At 48.0% G+C, this 21,357-nt stretch overlaps 1 protein-coding gene across 6 annotated transcripts in view; it reads right to left on the bottom strand.

Annotated features, from left to right (window-relative positions):
* Nucleotides 1–604: 604 nt before the first annotated feature.
* The window catches only part of prdm15 (PR domain containing 15), a 73,211-nt gene continuing 52,458 nt past the window's right edge, over nucleotides 605–21,357 (bottom strand). For 2 of the 6 annotated variants that reach the window (XM_038801445.1, XM_038801449.1), the window contains exons 16-25: nucleotides 19,555–19,686; nucleotides 17,126–17,260; nucleotides 16,050–16,219; nucleotides 13,792–13,871; nucleotides 12,690–12,809; nucleotides 11,894–12,025; nucleotides 9,176–9,259; nucleotides 7,730–7,905; nucleotides 4,142–4,393; nucleotides 605–1,542 (exon numbers count right to left, since the gene is read on the bottom strand). In XM_038801445.1, the coding sequence (XP_038657373.1) occupies nucleotides 1,000–1,542; nucleotides 4,142–4,393; nucleotides 7,730–7,905; nucleotides 9,176–9,259; nucleotides 11,894–12,025; nucleotides 12,690–12,809; nucleotides 13,792–13,871; nucleotides 16,050–16,219; nucleotides 17,126–17,260; nucleotides 19,555–19,686 (1,824 nt within the window). In that variant the 3' untranslated portion in view covers nucleotides 605–999. The remainder of the gene's footprint in view (nucleotides 1,543–4,141; nucleotides 4,394–7,729; nucleotides 7,906–9,175; nucleotides 9,260–11,893; nucleotides 12,026–12,689; nucleotides 12,810–13,791; nucleotides 13,872–16,049; nucleotides 16,220–17,125; nucleotides 17,261–19,554; nucleotides 19,687–21,357) is intronic. The other 4 variants (XM_038801446.1, XM_038801447.1, XM_038801448.1 and 1 more) reach the window with 3 other exon arrangements.

Genomic DNA, 21,357 nt, shown 5'->3' with positions numbered 1-21,357 from the left:
GTGTGTTAACACATCATTTTAAATTGATGAGCACCAGCTTTTAAAATCATAGAATTGACAGTGCTGAAGGAGGCCATTCGGCCCATTGAGTCTGCACCAGCCCTTGGGAAGAGCACCCTATCCCCGTAACCCAGTAACCCACTTAACCATTTTGGACACTAAAGGGCAATTTAGCACAGCCAATCCACCTAACCTGCACATCTTTGGATTGTGGGAGGAAACCGGAGCACCCGGAGGAAACCCACGCACACACGGGGAGAACATGCAGACTCCGCACAGACAGTGACCCAAGCTGGGAATCGAACCTAGGACCCTGGAGCTGTGAAGCAACTATGATAACCACTGTGCTACTGTGCTGCCCTGGAAATGAAAAATCACTTCCACATTTTCTTTAAAAATCTGGACTACAGAATAAGAAAGAGACACGGTGTAAATGAGCAGGTAAAGAAAACTGCAGACTGTAGAAAAAGCAAACAACGCCGTTGTGATTCAGAGCCGGATATCTGGCAGCTGCGCTGACTCACTTGCAAATCCGACTTGTCCTAACTCATGTTATGAGGTTGTCACAGAATCATAGGTACATTTTGCTTCACACTCCAGGTCGGTTTTGTTTTAGGATTTAATAAAAAAAAAACGTTCACTTTAAACTGCTAAATATCACACTCAAGACATGGTTTCTGCCGTGTTCACGCGCGCACACACACACACACACGCACACACACACACACACATGCCTCCCGAGCTGGGAAATTACAGAGTGGGGTGGAGTGAATGTGGAAGGAATTCTGATGCTGCAGAGTGGGAAAAGTCTGGAGCAGATCAACTCCAATCCAGAGTGCGCTGATGCAAAGACAAAGTGCAAAAGACTTTTACACTTCCCTGTGTCAAGCCGCTGAATGTCAGTCACAGTTGACTTTGCGTTGGGGGTTTCTGATATTGGGGAGGGGGGTTGAGAAACTTTTCTTCACTTTTCTGCGGGTGGGGGTGTGAGGTCATTCTTCAATAGTTGAATATCTGTGGCTGGGCCTGTTGGGGTTGCGGCGCCTGAATCTGAATTGGCTCCTGCTGCTGCTGCTGTTGTTGTGGTGTTGCTGGTTCTGGTGCTGGTGCCGTTGCAGGCTGGGCCTGCAGGATGTGGTGCGAACCATCTGCAGCTTGCGGCACGGCCCTCCAGGTCATGGTGTGCTGCTGTTCGCCCAGTGGGCTCTCCACCGGGGCGATGGAGTTGACAAAAGTGGTCAAGTTCATGGACTGGGCGAGGGAGTGGGCCTGCGGGGTGGCTGCCGGCTGCGCCTCGATCTGGATCTCCATCGGCCGGCTGTGCACCACGGTGGAGCCGCTGATGGAGTCGAAGCTGACGGTCAGGATGGAGTCAAGCTGCATCTGCCGGTCCTGCAGCGTCAGGTTGGTCACCGTGATGGGCTGGAGGTTGGTGAAGTGGGTGCCGGCCACTGTGCTGATATTGGGCGAGACCGCGATGTTTGTGAGCCCGGCAGAGCTGGTTGCCGTGGTAGCGTTTGAGTCTCCAAGTGTCACAACCACCTGGAGCAAAACAAAATAAATTATACACTAGAAAGAAAAAAACCTGCGTTTGTACAACACCTTTTATGACTACAGAACATCCTCAAAGTGCTTTACAGTCAATGAAGAGCTTTCCATGTGTGGTCCCTGCAGTAAGAAATGCAATGGATGGATATAAAAGATCGCAACAGAAGGGGAGTTCTCCTTGGTGCCTGGCCAATACTTAACCAGCAACTAAAAATAACTATTCATCCTTTATTTCACTGCCGTTTGAGGAACATTGCTGTGCAGAAATTAGTCGCTGCACTTCCTACATTCCAGTTTTGTCTATAAAAGTTATTTAATTGGTTGTAAACTGCTTTTGGACATCCTCAGTTATGAAAGATGATATAAAAATGCAAGTCTCATCTTTTTATCTTATCATCAGTCGAGCAGAGGAGAGACATGCATTCATATAGCCCTTTCCTCCAAACATGTCAAAGTGCTTTACAGACAAAGAATTTTGCAATCACTGTTATAAGGTAGGAAGTGTAGCAGCCAATTTGCACGCAGATGACCAGATGATCTGTTTGTGTGATGCTGAATGACTTTTTTTCCATCGGATATGGCCTTCGGTGGCTAGGCCGCCAGCTATTGCCCATCCCTGATTATCCTTGAAAAGGTGGTGGTGAGTTGCCTTCCAGAACTCTGGAACTGCTACAGCCCCCATGGTGTAGGTACACCTGCTATTCTGTCAGGGAGGGAGTTCAAGGATTTTGACCCAGCGACAGCGAAGGATCAGCGATATATTTCCAAGTCTGTATGGTGAGTGGTTTAGAACCTCCACGTGATGGTGTTCCCATGTATCCGCTCTGCTGCCCCCCATCTATCTAGCATGTGGCTCATCAGGATTCTGAGTGCGACCCTCTAGATATTTTGTTGACCGTTATCCATGCGCAGGGCTGCCACATTCTGCTGATTTCCAGCTGCATAGTTTTATTTTCCTATCGGTATAACTGAAGTGGTACACACGCAAAGCAATGGGCAAGTGGTGAGGTGTGTAGCACACAACATTGTCTGGGAGAGCTTTGCGATCACTGCATCCATTTATTTATTTTGTTTTTATCACATGAAGTTGATGATAGTTCTATTAATAAATACGTATTTAAGCATTTTCTATAACTCGTTATGAAATATTCAGTGTGTGTTCAATTTATTTAATCTTATTCATAGGGTCATGGTTAGTGAACAAGCTCGATTTCAATCATGCGGCCCACTGAGATGACGTAGGATCACTCATGCGGCCCAGTCACTAGCCCATCCCTGGTCTAGATGGCAGTGGTCATGGATCTGTAAGGTGCTGTCTAAGGAGGTTTGATAAGTTTCTGCAGTGCATCTTGTAGATAGTAGATAGGCTGCTACTGTGTGTCGGTGGTGGAGGGAGTGAGTGTTTGTGGAAGGGGTGCCAATCAAGCTGGCTGCTTTGTCCTGTTAAGCTTTGTGTGTGTTATTGAAGATGCACATATCCAGGCAAGTGGGGAATATTCCATCACACTACTAACCTGTGCCTTGTAGGTTGTGGACAGGCTTTGAAGAGTCAGGACGTAAGTTAGTCACCACAGGATTCCTAGCCTCTGACCTGCCCTTGTAGCCACAGTATTTATATGGCTAGTTCTAGTCAATGGTAACTCCAGGATGTTGACAGATAAATATTAGCCATGATACCAGGGATAAACCCTGACCTTCTTCAAAATAGTGTGGTAGGACTCAGGTCCAACCTATTGTGCAAACAGCGTCTTAAAGGTCTCACCCGAAATACAGTACTTCCAACAGCGCAGCATTTCCTCAGTACTGCACTGGAGTATCAGCCTAAATTTTGTACTCAAGGAAATCTCTTTGCCAAGTAGCCAATGTAACTATCAAGTCTTCCTGTCAGGGTCCCAGTTTAAGGAGAGAATCACTCCATCAGGGAGCCTGTTTAAAGAGAGAGTCTCTCCGTCAGAGACCCAGTTTAAAGAACGTCTCCCTGTCAGGGTCCCAGTTAAAGAGGGAATCTCTGTCAGGGCCCCAGTTTAAAAAGCGAGTCGCTCCATCATTAAAGGAATAAAGGGTTATGGTGTTCGGGCGGGAAAGTGGAGCTGAGTCCACAAAAGATCAGCCATGATCTCATTGAATGGCGGAGCAGGCAAGAAGGGCCAGATGGCCTAATCCTACTCCTAGTTTTATGTTCTTATCAGCCGCCAGTTTAAAGAGAGAGTCTTGGGCTGCGCAGTGGCTAGCACTGCAGCCTCACGGCATCGAGGTCCCAGGTTCGATCCCGGCTCTGGGTCACTGTCTGTTTGCACATTCTCCCCGTGTTTGCGTGGGTTTCGCCCCCACAACCCAAAGATGTGCAGGGTAGGTGGATTGGCCACACTAAATTGCCCCTTAATTGGAAAAAAATTAATTGGATACTCTAAATTAAAAAAAAAAAGAGTCTCTCCACCAGAGCCAGTTTAAAGAGCGAGTCTCTCTCTCAAGGGCCATTTTGAAGTGAGAGTTTCTCCATCTGGGGGTTTAAAGAGGGGGTCTCTCCATCACAGCATTTCCTGATTATCACAGATGGATTCGAACCTGGTTTCTATCAGGATACCTCACTGACCTGACTCATGTTCTGTACAGCGGAATCGGTCTCGTCATCCACGGTTGCTGTGAAACCAGTTTCTTTATCTATGTAAGTGTACATCGCGGCCTCTTCAGCGGCCGTCGCGGATTCATCATCTTCCACTTCATCATCGTCTTCCTCTTCCTCCAGCTCCTCTTCTTCCGTCTTCCACTTTTTCCTTAGTCCCCGTTCCATTCCCTTCACCTGGTCCATTTCTGCGAGCACGCTCTCATGTAAGCTGATGTCCTGCTACACCAAGAAAGGGTAAAATATGTCAGTGGAGTACCAAACCTTCCGCATCCGTACCAAGCAATAATCAATGGCCCCGACACTCAGAAGGCTACAGCACAGGAGGCCATGCAATCCATCCTGCTTGTACCGGCTCTTTGAAATAATGATCTGATAAATCCCACTCCCCAGTTCTTTCTACATGGCCTTGCAAATCTTTCCTTTTCAACTATTTATCCAGTTCTCTATTGAAAGTCGGATTGCGAAATCCATTTGCGAGGAAGCAGTTTGAGCGCGGATGGGGAAAACGGTGGTGAAGTGGTTGTGTTTTCATTGCTGTAATTTGGGTTCAAATCCAGTCCGGACAAGGGGGCCAACAGCAATTCCCTTCTGCTGGTTCAGTTCCTAAACGTTCCTGCCCGTAGGATAGTAATAACCTTTATTGTTGCAAGTAGGCTTACATTAACACTGTAATTAAGTTACTGTGAAAATCCCCTAGTCGCCACACTCCGGTGCCTATTTGGGTAGATTCAGAATGTCCAAATTACCTAACAAGCTAAATTACCTCCAAGTCTTTCGGGACTTGTGGGAGGAAATCGGAGCACCCGGAGGAAACCCACACAGATACGGGGAGAATGTGCAGACTCCGCACAGACAGTGACCCAAGCCGGGAATCGAACCTGGGACCCTGGCGCTGTGAGGCAACAGTGCTAACCACTGTGCTACCTTGCCCATAGGTACCGGGCAGCAACCCCACTCGGATAAAAACAAAGAATGGCTGGTGAGGGTAACGAGGAAAATAACGTACAAGGTGAAGGGGAAGGAGCAGGGAAAGTGGGATTAATCTGATGGCCTTATCAAAGAGCAGAGCAGGGCTCAATGGGCCGAATGGCCTTCTGTGTTGTATCACTCTGTGATTTTAGAGCACAGACATGAACTGGCCGTGATCTTTCATGGATAAAGGGAACTTATAACTATCTGATTGTTGCACATTTTTAAATGTTAAAGGTCAGATCAATGATTTTCAAACTGGGTTCATAACACCGCTAGATTTCTATGTTTGAAATGAAATGAAATGAAAATCGCTTATTGTCACAAGTAGGCTTCAAATGAAGTTACTGTGAAAAGCCCCTAGTCGCCACATTCAGGCGCCTGTTCGGGGAGGCTGGTACGGGAATTGAACCGTGCTGCTGGCCTGCCTTGGTCTGCTTTCAAAGCCAGCTATTTAGCCCAGTGTGCTAAACCAGTGTGTTGACTTCCTGACTTGTTGGGCTGAGTTCTTCCAGCTGTGTGTTGGCTCCACAGAGGCGGGCGCCCAATTAAGATGATTAAGGTCCCAATTCGGGGCAATTTGGCGACTACAGAGTAGCCGCGTGCAGAGGCCCCCAGCTTAGTAGAGTTGGGGGCCTGAATGTGACAGGCTGGGAGGGGCTATCGGTCTGAGGTTCCATCCCACAGTGATGGTTGCCCGGCCCAAATGATTTGCCTGGCCCACTGGCCTTCGCTCTCTCAAAGTTGTTGATATAGATACACAGCTCTGAGGGCACCTCCATGTTGAGACACCCTTGCCGATCCAGACCTCCCTTGGCAGTGCCCAGCTCTCCCAGTGGGATTGTCGAGGCTGCAGAGTGGCCGGCTAACCTTAACAGGAAAACAAGTGCAAAGCCGACCAATTAGAAGACCACCTTCCCTGTAATTTTGTACTGTTTACCATGACCGCATCTCCACCACACTCTCTCAGGCAGTGCATTCAGATCTTAATCACTTGCAACATGAATAAAGCTTTTCCTCAGGCCATCCTTGCCATTCGGCTTTGGGGAATATACTGATGTTTTGCGGACATGGGTTCAAATCCCACCATGGTAAGGGTAGAATTTAGTAAAATACCTGGAATAGAAAGCTGCTGTCTGTAATGCTGACAGTGGCTACTATCAGCGATGGTTATAAAAATCTATCTGTTCACTGATGTCCTTACCCGGTCCAGCCTACATGTAACTGCAGACTACAACCACGGTCTCTTAGCTGTCCTCTGAAATGTTCAGATTCAGGGCAATTAGGGATGGGCAACAAGATGCAGGCTTTGCCAAAGGCCCCTACATCTCACGCCACGGTAGCACAGTGGTTAGCACTGTTGCTTCACAGCGCCAGGAACCTGGGTTCGATTCCCGGCTTGGGCGACTGTCTGTGTGGAGTCTGCATGTCTTCCCCGTGTCTGCGTAAGGTTCCTCCGGGTGCTCCGGTTTCCTCCCACAAGCCCTGAAAGACGGGCTGTTGGGTGAATTGAACATTCTGAATTTTCCTTCAGTGTATCTGAACAGACGCCAGATAGTGGTGACTAGGGGATTGTCACAATAACTTCATTGCAGTGTTAATGTAACCCTACTTGTGACAATAATAAAGATTATTATTATGAAATCAGTTTTTAAAATTAATCGTATATTGTTGTTCCTTGGTTTTTGACGCTTCCACCCAATGGAAACGGTTTTTCCCAAATAGAAAGACGTTCTCTATTGTGTCTAGACTTCTCATAATTTTGAGTACCTCTATCAAACCTCTTCTCAACCTTCTCTTCTGCAAGGTGAACAAGCACAGGTTCTCCAAACTATCCATAAAGCTGTACTTCCTCATCCCTGGAACCACTCTCATCTTTCTTCCAACTTCTCAAACCTTCACATCCTTCCTAAAATACGATGCCCAGAACTGAGCACCGAGGTCAAACCTGTGTTTTATATAGAAGTCAATCGAACTTCTTTGAATTTGTGTTCTATGCCGCCATTCATAATATCATCAGGAGGAGCTCCTACTGATGAACCAATCTATTAGATTTCCTCTCAACCTCTCTGTCCGAATGTCTCAATGCTCGTGGTATCTCACCGTTCAACTCTTCAACTCTATCATCACAGTTTGTATGGTTCCAAAATGAAGCAGACTTGCTCGTTTGCATCATTTCAAAGGATGAGCACTCAATGATAGTGGGCACTGGAAGCTTCTGTGACACATTAGTTGGTATCCAGCCAAGCTGTGGTTGAATGTACAGCTAGTCCAGCTATTCTGCACAGTATCTGCCCTATTCGTTCATCCCTGTGACAACTGCACACCAGGATTGTCACTGGGCTATGATGTCGGGGTCACAATGTTTCACTGAGTGATAATGTAATAAATTTACAGGGTGGGGGGCAAAGGGTTGAAGTCTCTTATACCAATGTACAACCTGCCATAATATGAATGTTGACACCCTCCCTGCCTCCCCCTGCTTGCACCTCCTCTAGCCCACTCCCCCTCCCCAGTCTCCCAACAACGGGCTGGTCCCAACACCTCAGCCAGCAGTCAGTGAGACCACCCCTAAACACCTCTTACCTCAGGGTGTTTACGCCTCATGTGTCTGTTCATCGAAGCTCGCGTGGAAACCTTTGTGCCGCACAGGTGGCAGTTCTGGGCCTCCACCTTTTTATGAGTCAGCTGTATGTGTTTGAAGAGCATGTACTCGGTGACAAACTTCTTCTCACAGACACTGCAGGTCCACTGCTTTCCAACTGAGGGAGTGAAGGTGGGGAAAGAGAGACAAAAACGGAAAGGGTTTAAAGTCGGATTGCTGCTGATTGAAATTGGTGCTGACAAAATAATTAATTAATTAATAATTGATGATGGGAACGCCTCAAATAAGATTAGCAAACAATATATGTACGATCTGTTACTTTAACGTAATATTCTGGATTAATTCCTGTCAGTCCATAATGCATCCTACAGATAAATAACTTGAGCACAAATTGGATTCTTGCTTGTAACCCAATCCCAGTTTTACTTATTCTACATCTATGGGCCAGGATTCTCCGATCCTGCGGCCAAATTCTGACGGCGGCGACAAAAGCAGCGTGGGTTACTCCGACGTCAACGGGCCTCCAGGCCCAGGCATTCATCCCTTCCTAGGGGGCTAGTACGGCGCAGGAGTGGTGTCGCTGCTCCGGCGCTCGAAAGCTGGCACGCCACGGCCGGCACGGGTCCGGGCACGAACGCCACGGCCGGCGCGAGTCCGCGCATTCGCGTGGGTTCCTGTCTCCGCGCCAGCCCCCGGGCAATATGGCGGAGCCCTACAGGGGCCCGGAGGAACATAGGCCCCTCACAGAATTAGCCCGCCCGCCGATCGGTAGGCTCCGATCACGGGCCAGGCCACCGTGGAGCCCCCCCCGGAGTCGGCTTCCCCCGCCCCCTCTCCCCCCCGCCACCAGGACGGCCCCGCAGCCAGAAATCCGAGGTCCCGTCAGGTGGGACCATATGTAACCCACGCCGGCGGGACTCGGCCAAACTCAGCAGCCACTCGGCCCGTCGAGGAGCGGAGAATCACCGGGGGGCGCTTTCAACGGCCCCCGACGTGGGCGCCAGCAACTCGGTGCCGGAGAATCAGTGGCCCGGCTTCTGAGTGGTGTGGCGCGATTCTTGCACCCCCCCGACGATTCTCTGACCCAGCACGGGATCAGAGAATCCCGGCCACAGTATCTGTACCACAAATGAAATTCCCAGTCTATAACTCACTCTTAGTTAGCGTGTATTCTGCACTTACTCACCATCCTAGAGCTCAGAAGGAATCCATTCGGCCCATCACGCCTCTGCTAGGCACAACTCATTATCCTGCTCTGCTGCTCTTTCCCCACATCCACGCAACGTTTCCCCTCATCTTTCTCAATAAAATCAACCAGCTTCCCCTTTAATGTTATTTCGCCTTCTAAAAATCGTTAACTTCCCCAGTGACTGATACAACACCACCCTACTTGCTTGATTGCGACTGGTTGAATTTGGCAGACATACCTGTATGAAGGAGTTTATGGTTCTCCATACTGTTCCTCTCACTGAATGTTTTCCCACACAGTTCACACATGAAGTCCTTCACACCTGCACAGGATATTTTTAAAATTGTACATGTTAAAAAATAAAACACGACAGTGCAGTGTCTTGTTGGCACACATTCTCAGAGTTATGTCATACCAAGTAGCGTGCATGGAAACCACGGATTCTTTTCAAAACACGATGGTCTGGATTCTCTGTTTCAGAGACTAGTGTTGATGCCGGGACAGAATCGGTGGACTTCTACGACAGGTGCGCCACGTGGAAAAAGGGCGATTCCAATGAAAAAAGCTGTCAGATTCTCCCGGGTCGGGATTGCCACTCGAGAGGCTGACCAGATGCAGCCGCATATTAGCACTCCACTGCCCACACAAACTCTTCCCCCGGCAAACAAGATGGCACTGGTTGCGCTGGAGCACATCCATCCCGTTGATGGGTCGGCTGGGGCCAGAGGGTACCTGGGAGGGATGGCCTGAGGAGACACCCACACCACCTGTGGTGTTAGGTTCACAGTGGGCAGTCAGCGGCGTGCGCAGCCACATGGCTGCCTTGCAGGCTGAGGCAATGAGTTCCATCCCGTCCACCCTGACCCACCTCCTTGCCGCCCCCGCTGCTCCCCCAGCCCTGGCAGAAGCCCCCCCCCCCCTCCCTCCCCCCACGCCGGTCAGCAGCACAACTGTCGACACACTATAGCGATGTTGGATACTTTTCTTACCCCCTCTCTCTTCCTCAGCAGCCAGGGAGCCTATTGCCCGATCGTTAAAGCCACAAGTGAAATTGCAGTTGGTAATTTCTCCTGGCGCAGTTGGAGCCCCGGAGAATACCGGGTCAGGTCTGCTAATGATATGCCAATGAAATTTACTGTGTGAGTGGAGTAGAATGCATTGATGCCCCTGTCGAGGCACCGGAGCATGGTATTCTGTCGGGCACCCAGCGCCGGACATGATTCTCGCCTCATGCACGATTCTCCGTCCAATTGAGTCTCCCCCTTCCGGGCTCCAACGGAGCACCCGCCCTATAATTCCGATAATGTCTTATTTTCTTCAGTCTTCATACTTGGTTTTAATTCCTTCCATCACTTTGCCGCTCCCTAATTTTGTAATCTCCTCCAGCCCGACAACTCTGAGATTTCTGCATTCCTCTAATTCCAGCCTCCTACGCAGCCGCAATTTCTAATTTTCCGCCATGCCGTCAGCTGCCAAGGTACAAAACACACATAGAAACATACATAGAAAATAGAAGCAGGAGGAGGCCATTCAGCCCATCAAGCCTGCTCTGCCATTCATTATGATCATGGCTGATCATCAACTTCAATACCCTGATCCCGCCTTCTCCCATATCCCGTGAACCCTATAGCCCCCAAAACCTACATCTAATTCCTTCTTGAAATTACACAACTTTTTGGCCTCAATTACTTTCTGTGGTAGTGAATTCCACAGATTCACCACACTCTGGGTGAAGAAATGTCTCCTCACCTCAGTCCTAAAACCCTAATCCTTAAACTATGAGCCCTAGTTCTGGACTCCCCCACCATCGGGGATATTTTTTCTGAATCTACCCTGTCTAATCCTGTTTGAATTTTATAAGTTTCTATGAGATCCCCTCTCACTCTTCTACTCCAATGAATATAATCCTAACCAACTTTCCTCATATGACAGTCCCGCCATCCCAGGAATCAGCCTGGTAAACTTTCACTGCACTCCCTCCATAGCAAGAACATCCTTCCTCAGATAAGGACACCAAAACTGCACACAGTATTCCAGGTGTGGTCTCACGAAAGCCCTGTACAATTGCTGTAAACCATTCCTATTCCTGTACTCAAAACAATGGAATTCACTCTCGAAACCTCTCTCCTCCTCGAGATGTTCCTTAAAATCTAGCTCTTTGACCAAGTTTTTGATCACTTGTCCCAATTTTATTTTGTCAATGCTCCCATGAAGTACATCGGGGCATTTTTTATGGTAAAGACATTGTTATGTTTCCTACTGGAGTGAAAAACAGTGTGGTGAACCTCTATGTCACCTGGTCCCTAATATGCACATCTTTTAATAATGCATCAGGCATGGGTATGGAATGGTGAAGCTGTCCTTCATGAAATATTCAACTCCCACCTGTGGATAGGGCGAGTGAGAGTAGACTGGGGATCAATTACTGTCTCCACTTCAAAAGTACCTCATTGTGTCCTCAGGAAGATAAGCACATTTAATAATTGTAAACCTAAAAACAGGAGCTTTTTGTCAGACAAGGGTATAAAAAGAGATACAGGCTGGAATTCTCCATTATGAGTCCGCACCACTACCGCTGCGAGCGAGGGGGGAGAATTTGGCGCTCGGCCAAATCTCCCATTCCCTGCAGCCGGGTTGGAGACTCCCGCTGCCATGGATGGATGGAGAATCCCGCCCATAAGATCAACACAGGCGGATGGAGTTAAGATACAGATCCGCCCCAATGGCTGAAAAGACTTGAGGAGCTGAATGGTCTAACCCTGTTCCTAGTTAGAACAGACTCCCCTATTCACATGACACAGATACTGAGCAGGACAACCACTAGAACTCTGATAAACCCAGTCTCGGGTAGTCCATGGGCCTCCCTGACCCAGGGGATTCACAGCGCTCTGATGGAGAAATAGATGGAATTCATACTGGGCTTTGGTCTTAGCCTAGATGCTCCGTCAGTAATTACCCGTGTGCCTCTTGTAGTGTTTGAGCATGTTGACCTTCTGTGCAAACTTCCGATGGCATTCCTTGCACTCATACTCTTTGATCCCCTTGTGGAGTTTCATGTGATGTCTTAGGGCATGCTTGGTTTTCATCCCTGGACACAGAACGGCAAAGAGATGGACATCATTACAAAATTAACAGGCCGTGAATAAGATGGAAAATCAGAATTCCCCAACCTTAATGAGTAGACAAAGGAACGGAATTGTGTATCTAATAAGACGAAGGATGGAGGATTATTGAGGGATAAATGCGCCTGTTTCATTCACGTGAGGAAGAGAGTACAGTAAACCTGGGTGTCAGTGGATGGGAGAGGAGAGTCTGACATTAAGGGAATTGTGCATCGGTTGTGAAAGTTATTAACCTGATATCTCTAACTGCCTTTAGAAAGTCATTAGTTACAATTTTTAGTAATTCTCCAAGGTGACAGCATGGTCAGAAGGAGAGGAAGAAGAAGCGGTACAGAGAGAGAGCCACAGAAAGACAGCACACCTGAGCACACAAAGCACTTTGGGAGGCGCTGACGTCTTGAAAGGTGCTTTAAAAATATAAATGCTTTTCTTCTAGAAGACAGAGTCACCTGCGATTACACCTCCCATATTAACACTGAGCAAATAGCTTCTACTCTCCTTCCCCATTCCAACACCTGCAGGAGGCTGCCCGAAACCTTGCTTAACTCCACCATGCAGCTTGTGGTTTAGAAGCATCAGTTCCTTGAGTATCGGGCGGGGTTAAGGGGTGTGGGGGGGGGGTCCTCTCACCTTTCCCGCATTCTGCACACAGATAGTCCCGGACATTGTCATGCACCCTCATATGTTCCTTTAGCATATCCCGCCGGGCAAAAGACTTCCCACACTGTTCGCAGGTGTGGCTCTTCACTCCTAAACAGCGAGGAATATGATAAAAAAAAGTACGACCAGGGAAAGAAACACAAGAGAAGAAAGCCAGTTTCCAACGCCCGCTAACACACGGTGACTGGAGTCAATTTACTGCCAGAGTTGGATTGACCGTTGACGCAACAAAGTCCAAGGGATAGTTTGGGGCCAGCTGTATTGATGGAAATGGGCCTTTCCTCTCGCAGTTAGTTATGGATTATACCATGGGACGAACAAATTTGGGACTAACATTGGGATCAATGCCCTGAATGGTGGTGAGCTTTTTGGGCACCTCCAAAGCAACCTCACATCATCTAACTCAAAGTAAGCTGGGGGGTTTTCAGAAGGAAGGAGTATCTAATTAAATCTCTGTTGCTCTGCCCGTATTCTGACTGCATTTGACAATGTGGGCCAGCCACTGCCATTACTACCCTTAAAATGGTCGACAATCGGGAAACAATGGTCGGACAGGCAAGCCCCACCCCATCTTTCGTTTGATGCTTCCTCACATGAACAAGACTAAAAACTTGTTAAGTCATCCCCTTGTACGGGAGACTGCCGGCTTGGGAAACTCTATCTGTTGTCAAAGACCGCATCCTGTAAATTGAAACCGAAGTGCCCGTGAGCAGCAACGGCGGGACCTGCAAGTCAGGGCTATGCCAATAATTCCATATCCTGAACGGATTAGAATAAAAGCAAACCGCTTTCCCCAATCATTGGATGGGATTTTCCAATTATTCCCGTTGGCTGAAATTTCGGAACCTGCTGAAGGCGACCCCCCCCACCTGCCCCCACTACGGCGCGTTCTCAGGCGGCGGGACGGGCAAGTCACGCAAAACGTCCTAGACAGACATCGGCAAGACCGTAAGATTAAGGGAAATTAATCGTAAATCTAATCCTGATTGTGTTTTCCATTTTCTCAGCTGGGGGACAGCGGGTTCGCTGGAGCAGGAAGAGCCCAGGTCATTTAGACAATGCCATGGCTTACCGGTGTGTATTATTTTGTGACGTTCCAAGTTCCCCGTACTGTTAAAAATCCTTCCACAGATATCACAGGGATGGATGTACCTGGAACAGAAATTGTAACCACACAATTCAGCAGAGAGCGGGTGGGCCAGTCGGGACAAAACCCTGCACGTTACAGACCCGCGAGGAATGAGATTCGAGCTTTGGAAATCGCTACAACGAGAAAACACTCTCACCAATAGGAAGGTTGTGGGCGGGATTCTCCGTCCGTTCACTCCGATCCCACTGCAGGGGGAGGGAGATTTGGCTGAGGGCCAAATGCTCCGTCCACGCGAGGCAGGGGTAGCGAGGCGGACTCGCAATGGAAAATCCCGGCCTACACAGAGGCACTGGAGAAGGTGCAAAAGCGATTAACTGGTATGATATCAGAACTGAGAGGTTATAACCATCAGGATAGGTTGAAGATGCCAGCACTCTTTTTACCAGGGAAGGCCAAGAGTGATCTGATAGAGGTCTTTCAGATCATGAACCAGTGCGATACATTAGAACGGAGAAGATGGTTTTCCCTTGCATGAGAGGCCAGAACTAGTGGCCGCACATGTAAAATAATCACTAATAAATTCAATAGGGAATTCAGTGGAAACTTCTTTACCCAGAGAGTGGTTGGAATATGGAACTGGCTACCATAAATAGAGATGAATAATTCAGATGCATTTAAAGGGAAGCTAGATGAACACATGATGAACACATGAGGAAGAATAGATTAGAAGGTTACGTTGATGGGATTAGATGAAGGGTGGGGTGGGCGGGAGAGGCTTGACTGGAGCATTAACACCCTCCTGGACTGGCTGGGCCGTATAAGCTGTTTCTAAGTTGTAAACACTCCAATTTCGATGTCTATTCGCCTCTGATTCTGACTACAGTACTTAGAACATAGAACAGTACAGCACAGAACAGGCCCTTCGGCCCTCGATGTTGTGCCAAGCAATGATCACACTACTCAAACCCACTTATCCACCCTATACCCGTAACCCAACAACCACCCCCATGAAATTTAGCATGGCCAATCCACCTAACCAGCACATCTTTGGACTGTGGGAGGAAACCGGAGCACCCGGAGGAAACCCACGCACACACGGGGAGGACGTGCAGACTCCGCACAGACAGTGACCCAAGCCGGAATGGAACCTGGGACCCTGGAGCTGTGAAGCATTTATGCTAACCACCATGCTACCGTGCTGCCCCAAACTTGTACTTGATGAGATACATTTCTATGACCGTCAGTCATCCTCTTGTACCTAGCCAAATGGCCATGTGTGTCCAGTCAGTGACTGTCAGCTACTCAGGCACTTTGATGGTAGGACAGGGCTGATGACCGAGATTGTACCAGAGCAAAGACCTGCACATTTCAGTGAGGAAACATGAGCATCAAGAATTTGACCAATCTCCCATCTCATCGACCTGGGCTACAATGCTTTATATAGGTCCACTAAAAACAAAATGCCACAGCATGGCAGGTTTCCGTAACCTCACATTAAGCATTTTCAGTCTATGCCCGGCAGTAGTTAGACTGAGATTTAAGACCTCAGCATAAATCACAGGTTTTAGTTCGGGAAGGGGAGTGCTGCAGCTCAAGCTCATTCCCCACTTGCGAGATCCCATTGGATCGTGAGGACCCTAAAAGCGCCTGACAATAGAGTCCTTCGTCAAGGCAGGAGTCACAAAGCAAATCCAATCCTGTCCTCCACAGTTCCACACACATCCAAATTTCTAGTATTGGCTCTCTGAACAATTTCCATCTGTCACGGATGTACCATTGACCAGTACGGTATTGTTAATAACTCAGCGAGCAACTTGGTGCAACAGGGAGAGAGGGAGAGGTCCAGTGATCATGGGATGGTGGTGAATGGAACCGTTGGCATTCGAGTTCAGAGACCTGTGCAAGATAAAGCCTTATCTAGTGGCAGAGTGGTGCCAGTTAGACAAGAAGAAGCTCAGAAGTGGTGACACGCTGTACAGTTTGAACTACTTCTGCTCCCGGAGCACTCTGGTCCCTCTGAGCCTTGACTTGATGCCAAATAGCAGCTAAGTTATCTGGACCCAAGACTTGGAAAGTGCCTCTGCCGGGAGAGAGTGTGTTAATTCTGTACGAGATCCTACCCAAATGGATTGTGTGGCACTTTTGTTAGAGACCCTCGAGTATAACGATGGTTTGCACCAGCTGACACATGTACGTATGTACATGCACACGCACACTCTCTCACTCACTCACTCACTCACTTTTGCACGTTGGGGTCAGAGTCTGGCAGCTCCTCCCTGTGAATGACCATGTGGGCGTGATAGGTGGCCTTCAGTGCAAAGCGACGATTGCAGATTGTACAACCATAGCCCTTCTCCTTGTGAATCTCCATCAAATGTTTCAAATACTGACTCCCCTTTGCAAACGTGGCCTGTAACAGGAACAAAATGGATCAGCGTTTAGTAACATCCTGGTCCGATTAATATTTCAGGATTCCTATATGGTCATCTGAGGTTTAATCAGATAAGCAGTCTATCAGAATATAGTACATGTATAGGTGTGTGTATACCGGCTGGTGACAGAGCGGTGTGTGCAGTCGCCTCTATTTTTACTCTCCAAAGAGGAGAGAAAATAGCAATTTGCAGAGGAATTCTGTTACAAAACCCAAGCTTACTTTATGGGGAGTGTGGAGGTCAGGAACTGATGGGGCTTGGAGTTTTTGTACATGCACAGACTAGGAGTGGGCTGCATGTGCGCAGACTAGGAGTGACATACACGTGCGCAGACCAGGAGTGATCTGCACGTGCGCAGACCAGGGGTGAACTGCACGTGCGCAGACCAGGGGTGGGATGCACGTGTGCAGACCAGGGGTGAACTGCACGTGCGCAGACCACGGGTGAATTGCACGTGCGCAGACCAGGGGTGGACTGCACGTGTGCAGACCAGGAGTGGACTGCACACGCGCAGACCAGGAATGGGCTGCACATGCACAGATCAGCATTTTATATTTTTGCTTAGGTCCAGTGACCTTTCTGACCTTTCACAGGAAAGTTTATTTTTGTTTACTCAAAACCCATGGAATCCTCACTGAGAAAATGTCTTGAATCTCAAACTTTGTCGACTTGAAACAAAATGTTCTCCAACTAGATCCTACCAACAACTTGAAGGTCTGGCCAACAACTTCTTACGTTACAAGATGTTTCGTGAAAGGGATTACAAAGTAGAATTTCACAGCCGGACACATTAGGAGATTAACAGGGCAAGCAGGGAGGCAAGTTTAAAGGGGCGTCTTAAATGCCCTCAGTGAGGATTCTCAATAACAGAAAGAAAGACACACCTGGCATTTCTTACAGCTGTATTTATGTGGGATGGGTTCGTTTGCTCCATCTGACATTTCTTCTGTTTCCTCCACCATGATCCCAAGTTTGCTGATGAATTGCTCCCGTTGCTGCTCATTCATCAGCGGAATGTCCTGCACATAAGAGAAACGAGCACGTCATACGGGGAGCCTATCCTCCAGCAAGTTACAGGTCCACTCTGGGTACAGTGTGGTTCTCGCACCGCTGGGTCAACCCATATGCCGGCCTTGCATTTTGCTCAAAAGAGGCACCTTATTTTGTGGTTGTGATTGCATCAGGGCTGTACCACACTGGTATTCTGGCACAGTCAGCAAGCGTAGCATCTCCACCCTGAGGTGACAGGCCGACAGAACCTGGCAATCTGGTAGCACCCGGCAATACCTTTGTAAAATACTTTACTTCTGCTACAGAAATATCTGAAATCTATCTTAATATATTGGGCTGGATTCTCTAATTTTGAGACTAAGTGCTGATGCCGGGGTGGGAACGGTGGATTTTTTACGACCGTAGAAACGGCGCAAAACAGCCACCGCTCCTCCATCTGGTGTTGGGGGGGGGGGGGGGGGGGGGGCTAGCAGGCACGCAGTGTACGGCTCTAGCTGCGGATAGGGCTGGAGAACTGCCGGGTCCGTGGCCGCACATGCGCACAGCGGCGGCCTGCACGGACCCGGCCTGCCAAATAGTGACCCCCGTTAGCTAGGCTCACCACACCCGGACCACCCCCCACCAGTGCTCCCAGCCCCCGCCAAAGCCCCCCCTGCCCGCGGATCGACTCCCCCCACCCCTCCCCCATGACTGTGGCAGCCGCCACTCCGAGTTCCTGAAACAAAAGAGCACACGCCTCCGACGCCATCGGGGGCGGAGCATCGGGAGAGTGCCTCAGGTGACACCCAGAGGCCGTCCCGAGGACGTTTTGGAGGGGGAAGCGCATCGCAAGCGCGGGGCCGCCCCCCCCCGATTTCTGCACCAACGTGGATTCTCCGGCCAATCGCCAAATGCGATTTCTGAGTCAGAGAACGGAGAATCCCGCCCATTGTTATTCACACTTAACAGGATAAAAAAACAATGAACTAATTTACCATGAAATCCAACCAACCACTGGAAATACATTGCAGATTTCCAGCATCAGCAGTATTTTTCTTTTATTTATGTTAATACAGGAGTCATGAATGTCTGTTACAGGGCAGCACGGTGACACAGTGGTTAGCACTGCGGCCTCACGGCGCCAGTGTCCCAGGTTCGGTTCTGGTGTTGGGTCACTACCCGTGTGAAGCTTGCACATTCTCCCTGTGTTTGCGTGGGTTTCCTCCACAACCCCAAAGATGTGCAGGGTAGGTGGATTGACTAAATTGCCCGATAATTGGGAAAAAATGAATTGGGTATTCTAAATTTATTTTTAAAAACATAAATGTCTGTTACTTGAAATTGACTTTAGCAGTGGCATCGAACAATAACTAGCATTTGCATACATAACACAGTATGTACCTTTAACATAGTGAAACATCCCACAGTGTTTTAAAGGAGTGATTGCCATTCAAAATTAGATACCGAGTCACATATGGAGGTGTCAGGACAGCTTGGTCAATGAGGTTGGATTTCGGGACCATCTTAAAGCAGAGGGAAGAGGAGACGTGAAGAAGGTCCGGGAGGGAATTCCAGAACTTAGAACCTCGGCAGCTGAAGGCATATGGGCGGCACGGTGGCTAGCACTGTTGCTTCACAGTGCCAGGGTCCCGGGTTCGATTCCCGGCTTGGGTCACTGCCTGCGCGGAGTTTGCACGTTTTCCCCCCCGTGTCTGCCTAGGTTTACTCCGGGTGCTCCGGTTTCCTCTCACATGTCCCGAAAGACGTGCTTGTGAAAAATCAAAATGGCTTATTGTCACGAGTAGGCTTCAATGAAGTTACTGTGAATAGCCCCCAGTCGCCACATTCCGGCGCCTGTCCGGGGAGGCTGGTACGGGAATCGAACCGTGCTGCTGGCCTGCCTGGGTCTGCTTTGAAAGCCAGCGATTTAGCCCAGTGAGCTAAACCAGCCCCAGTTAGGTGAATTGGACATTCTGAATTCTCCCTGCAGGGGTGTTGATGAAGGCAGGATGTTGTTTAGCACTCACGTCTCCTCAAACCTGGATCACCTGCCAAGGCTCAGTAACTAAGCTGACACCTGGGAAAGCAGCTATTTGGGCTGGGTTTCGGGGTGTTAAACAATCTGCGCTTCATCCTCAGGAGGAGGAGAACAGAGGAGAGGAAAACTGAACGTGACTGCCGCACAGGATTCAATTTAATTGTAATCCCCTAATAAAGCCCCAAGCACACAGGCAGTGGCCCAAAGAGACTAGCTGTTTCCAATGCAATTTTTGGATTAATACAATGGAGTACGTATTATTTCTAGTCTTTTAAAAGTATATACCTTAAAATGGACGTGAGTGTGATCTCTCAGGACATCTACACGGTAGAATTTGCGCCCACAGATCTCACAGGTGTACTTCTTGTCCCCATGTGTCAGCAAGTGTTTATTCATGTTGCTTCGACAGGAGAACACCTGCCAATGAAATGTAAAACGGATCGCAGGTTATTTAGCTGAACAGGCACTGCGCAAAATAAATACCGTATATACTCGCGTAACATGTGACTTTTGAGCACCTAATTTGAAGCCTAAATTTCGGGGGTCGCATGATACGCGAGATACAAAAATTGCGGGTGTGAAGTGCTGGCCAAGATAAGTCAAATAGCATCCAGTAGTCAATGAAACTGTTATACAGGTATTTATTTTTGAACATAATGATATATGAAACAGGAAAACATTGGTTATTTAACATTTATTAAAATGTAAAAACATCATTAAAACAAACTAATGCAGGTAAACTAAAATCCTTCGAATTCGCTTTCATTGTCATCGTCATGGTCAAATAAAGCTTGGAATTCTTCTTCATCGAGGCAGTCGTCATACTGATCATCTTCCAGGTCGTCAATATTTTCATCCTCTTCTCCTACATCTTCGAATAAAGCATCATCTTCACTTCCATCCAAAGGCATTTGATATTCCACATTTTTAAAATGCTTTAACGATCAAATCGGCATCTATCCCAGCCCATGCCTCTTTTACCCACAAACACAATAGAGCCAAATCCGGAGCCTTCATATTCCCTCCCTTCGTAAATGATTTCTCTCCTTCCATCATCCAGTCATTCCATTTCATCCTTAAATTGTCTTTAAATGGCTTATTGATGGATACGTCAAGTGGCTGAACGACGCTAGTCAAGCCAGCTGGAACGATCGCTATATCGGTGTTCGCTTCGCGAACAGCTTTCACAATGGCATCCACTCGATGTGACCTAAACATATCGCAAACAAGTAAACTTTTTTGGCGTAGTAAACCACCTGCTCTTGATTCCCAAACTCTCTTCAGCCAAATAATGCAGCCATTATCGTTCATCCAACCGTTTTCATGGACATGGACAATGATACCACTTGGAAATTTTACCTTGGGCATTGATTTCCGTTTGAAGATGACCATTGAAGGAAGTTTCGTCCCATCTGCCATACACGTTAGTACAACCGTAAAATGTGTCTTTTCATGCCCTGTAGTTTTGATAAAGATACTTTTTTTGCCGACTTTATTAACGGTTGAGTTTGATGGCATATCAAAATTAACGGGTGTCTCATCCATGTTTCCAATGCACGATAAATTATAGCTGTTAGCTTTGCGATGTTTGACAACAAATCTATGAAAACTTATCACTTTTTCTTCTAATTCTTTTGGGAGTCTCTGTGCTATTTTTGTTTTTCTTCTTAACACAAAGTCATGTCTTTTCATGAACCGCGTACACCATCCGGGACTTGCAGTAAACTCACGAATGCCCATGTTTCTAGCTTCTCGTAAAGCATAAAGTCTTATTTTAGATCGTGTTATTATGTAACCATTTTCCCGATTTTCGGACACCCACTTTGAGACTTCATCTTCTAACTTCGGCCAATGACATTTCGACCCGCGATTTGCGCATTTATAGGAAGGACTTGCCATCAATTGTTCTTTTTGCTTTCTCCAGTTTCGGACACAGCTTTCTCCGACACCAAACAGGTTTCCAGCTTTAACATTGTTGCTTTGTTCCGCTTCGGCAACAACTTGCAGTTTCCATTTGGCTGTATATTTCTTCGCTGATCTTTTCTCCATTTTTGCTAAGGGTCGATTGTGTCACCTGTTAGGTACCGT

The sequence above is a fragment of the Scyliorhinus canicula genome, chromosome 7 (genome assembly GCF_902713615.1).
Source record: "Scyliorhinus canicula chromosome 7, sScyCan1.1, whole genome shotgun sequence".
NCBI classification, from domain to species: Eukaryota; Metazoa; Chordata; class Chondrichthyes; order Carcharhiniformes; family Scyliorhinidae; genus Scyliorhinus; species Scyliorhinus canicula.
This window is presented reverse-complemented; position numbering and strand designations above follow the sequence as displayed.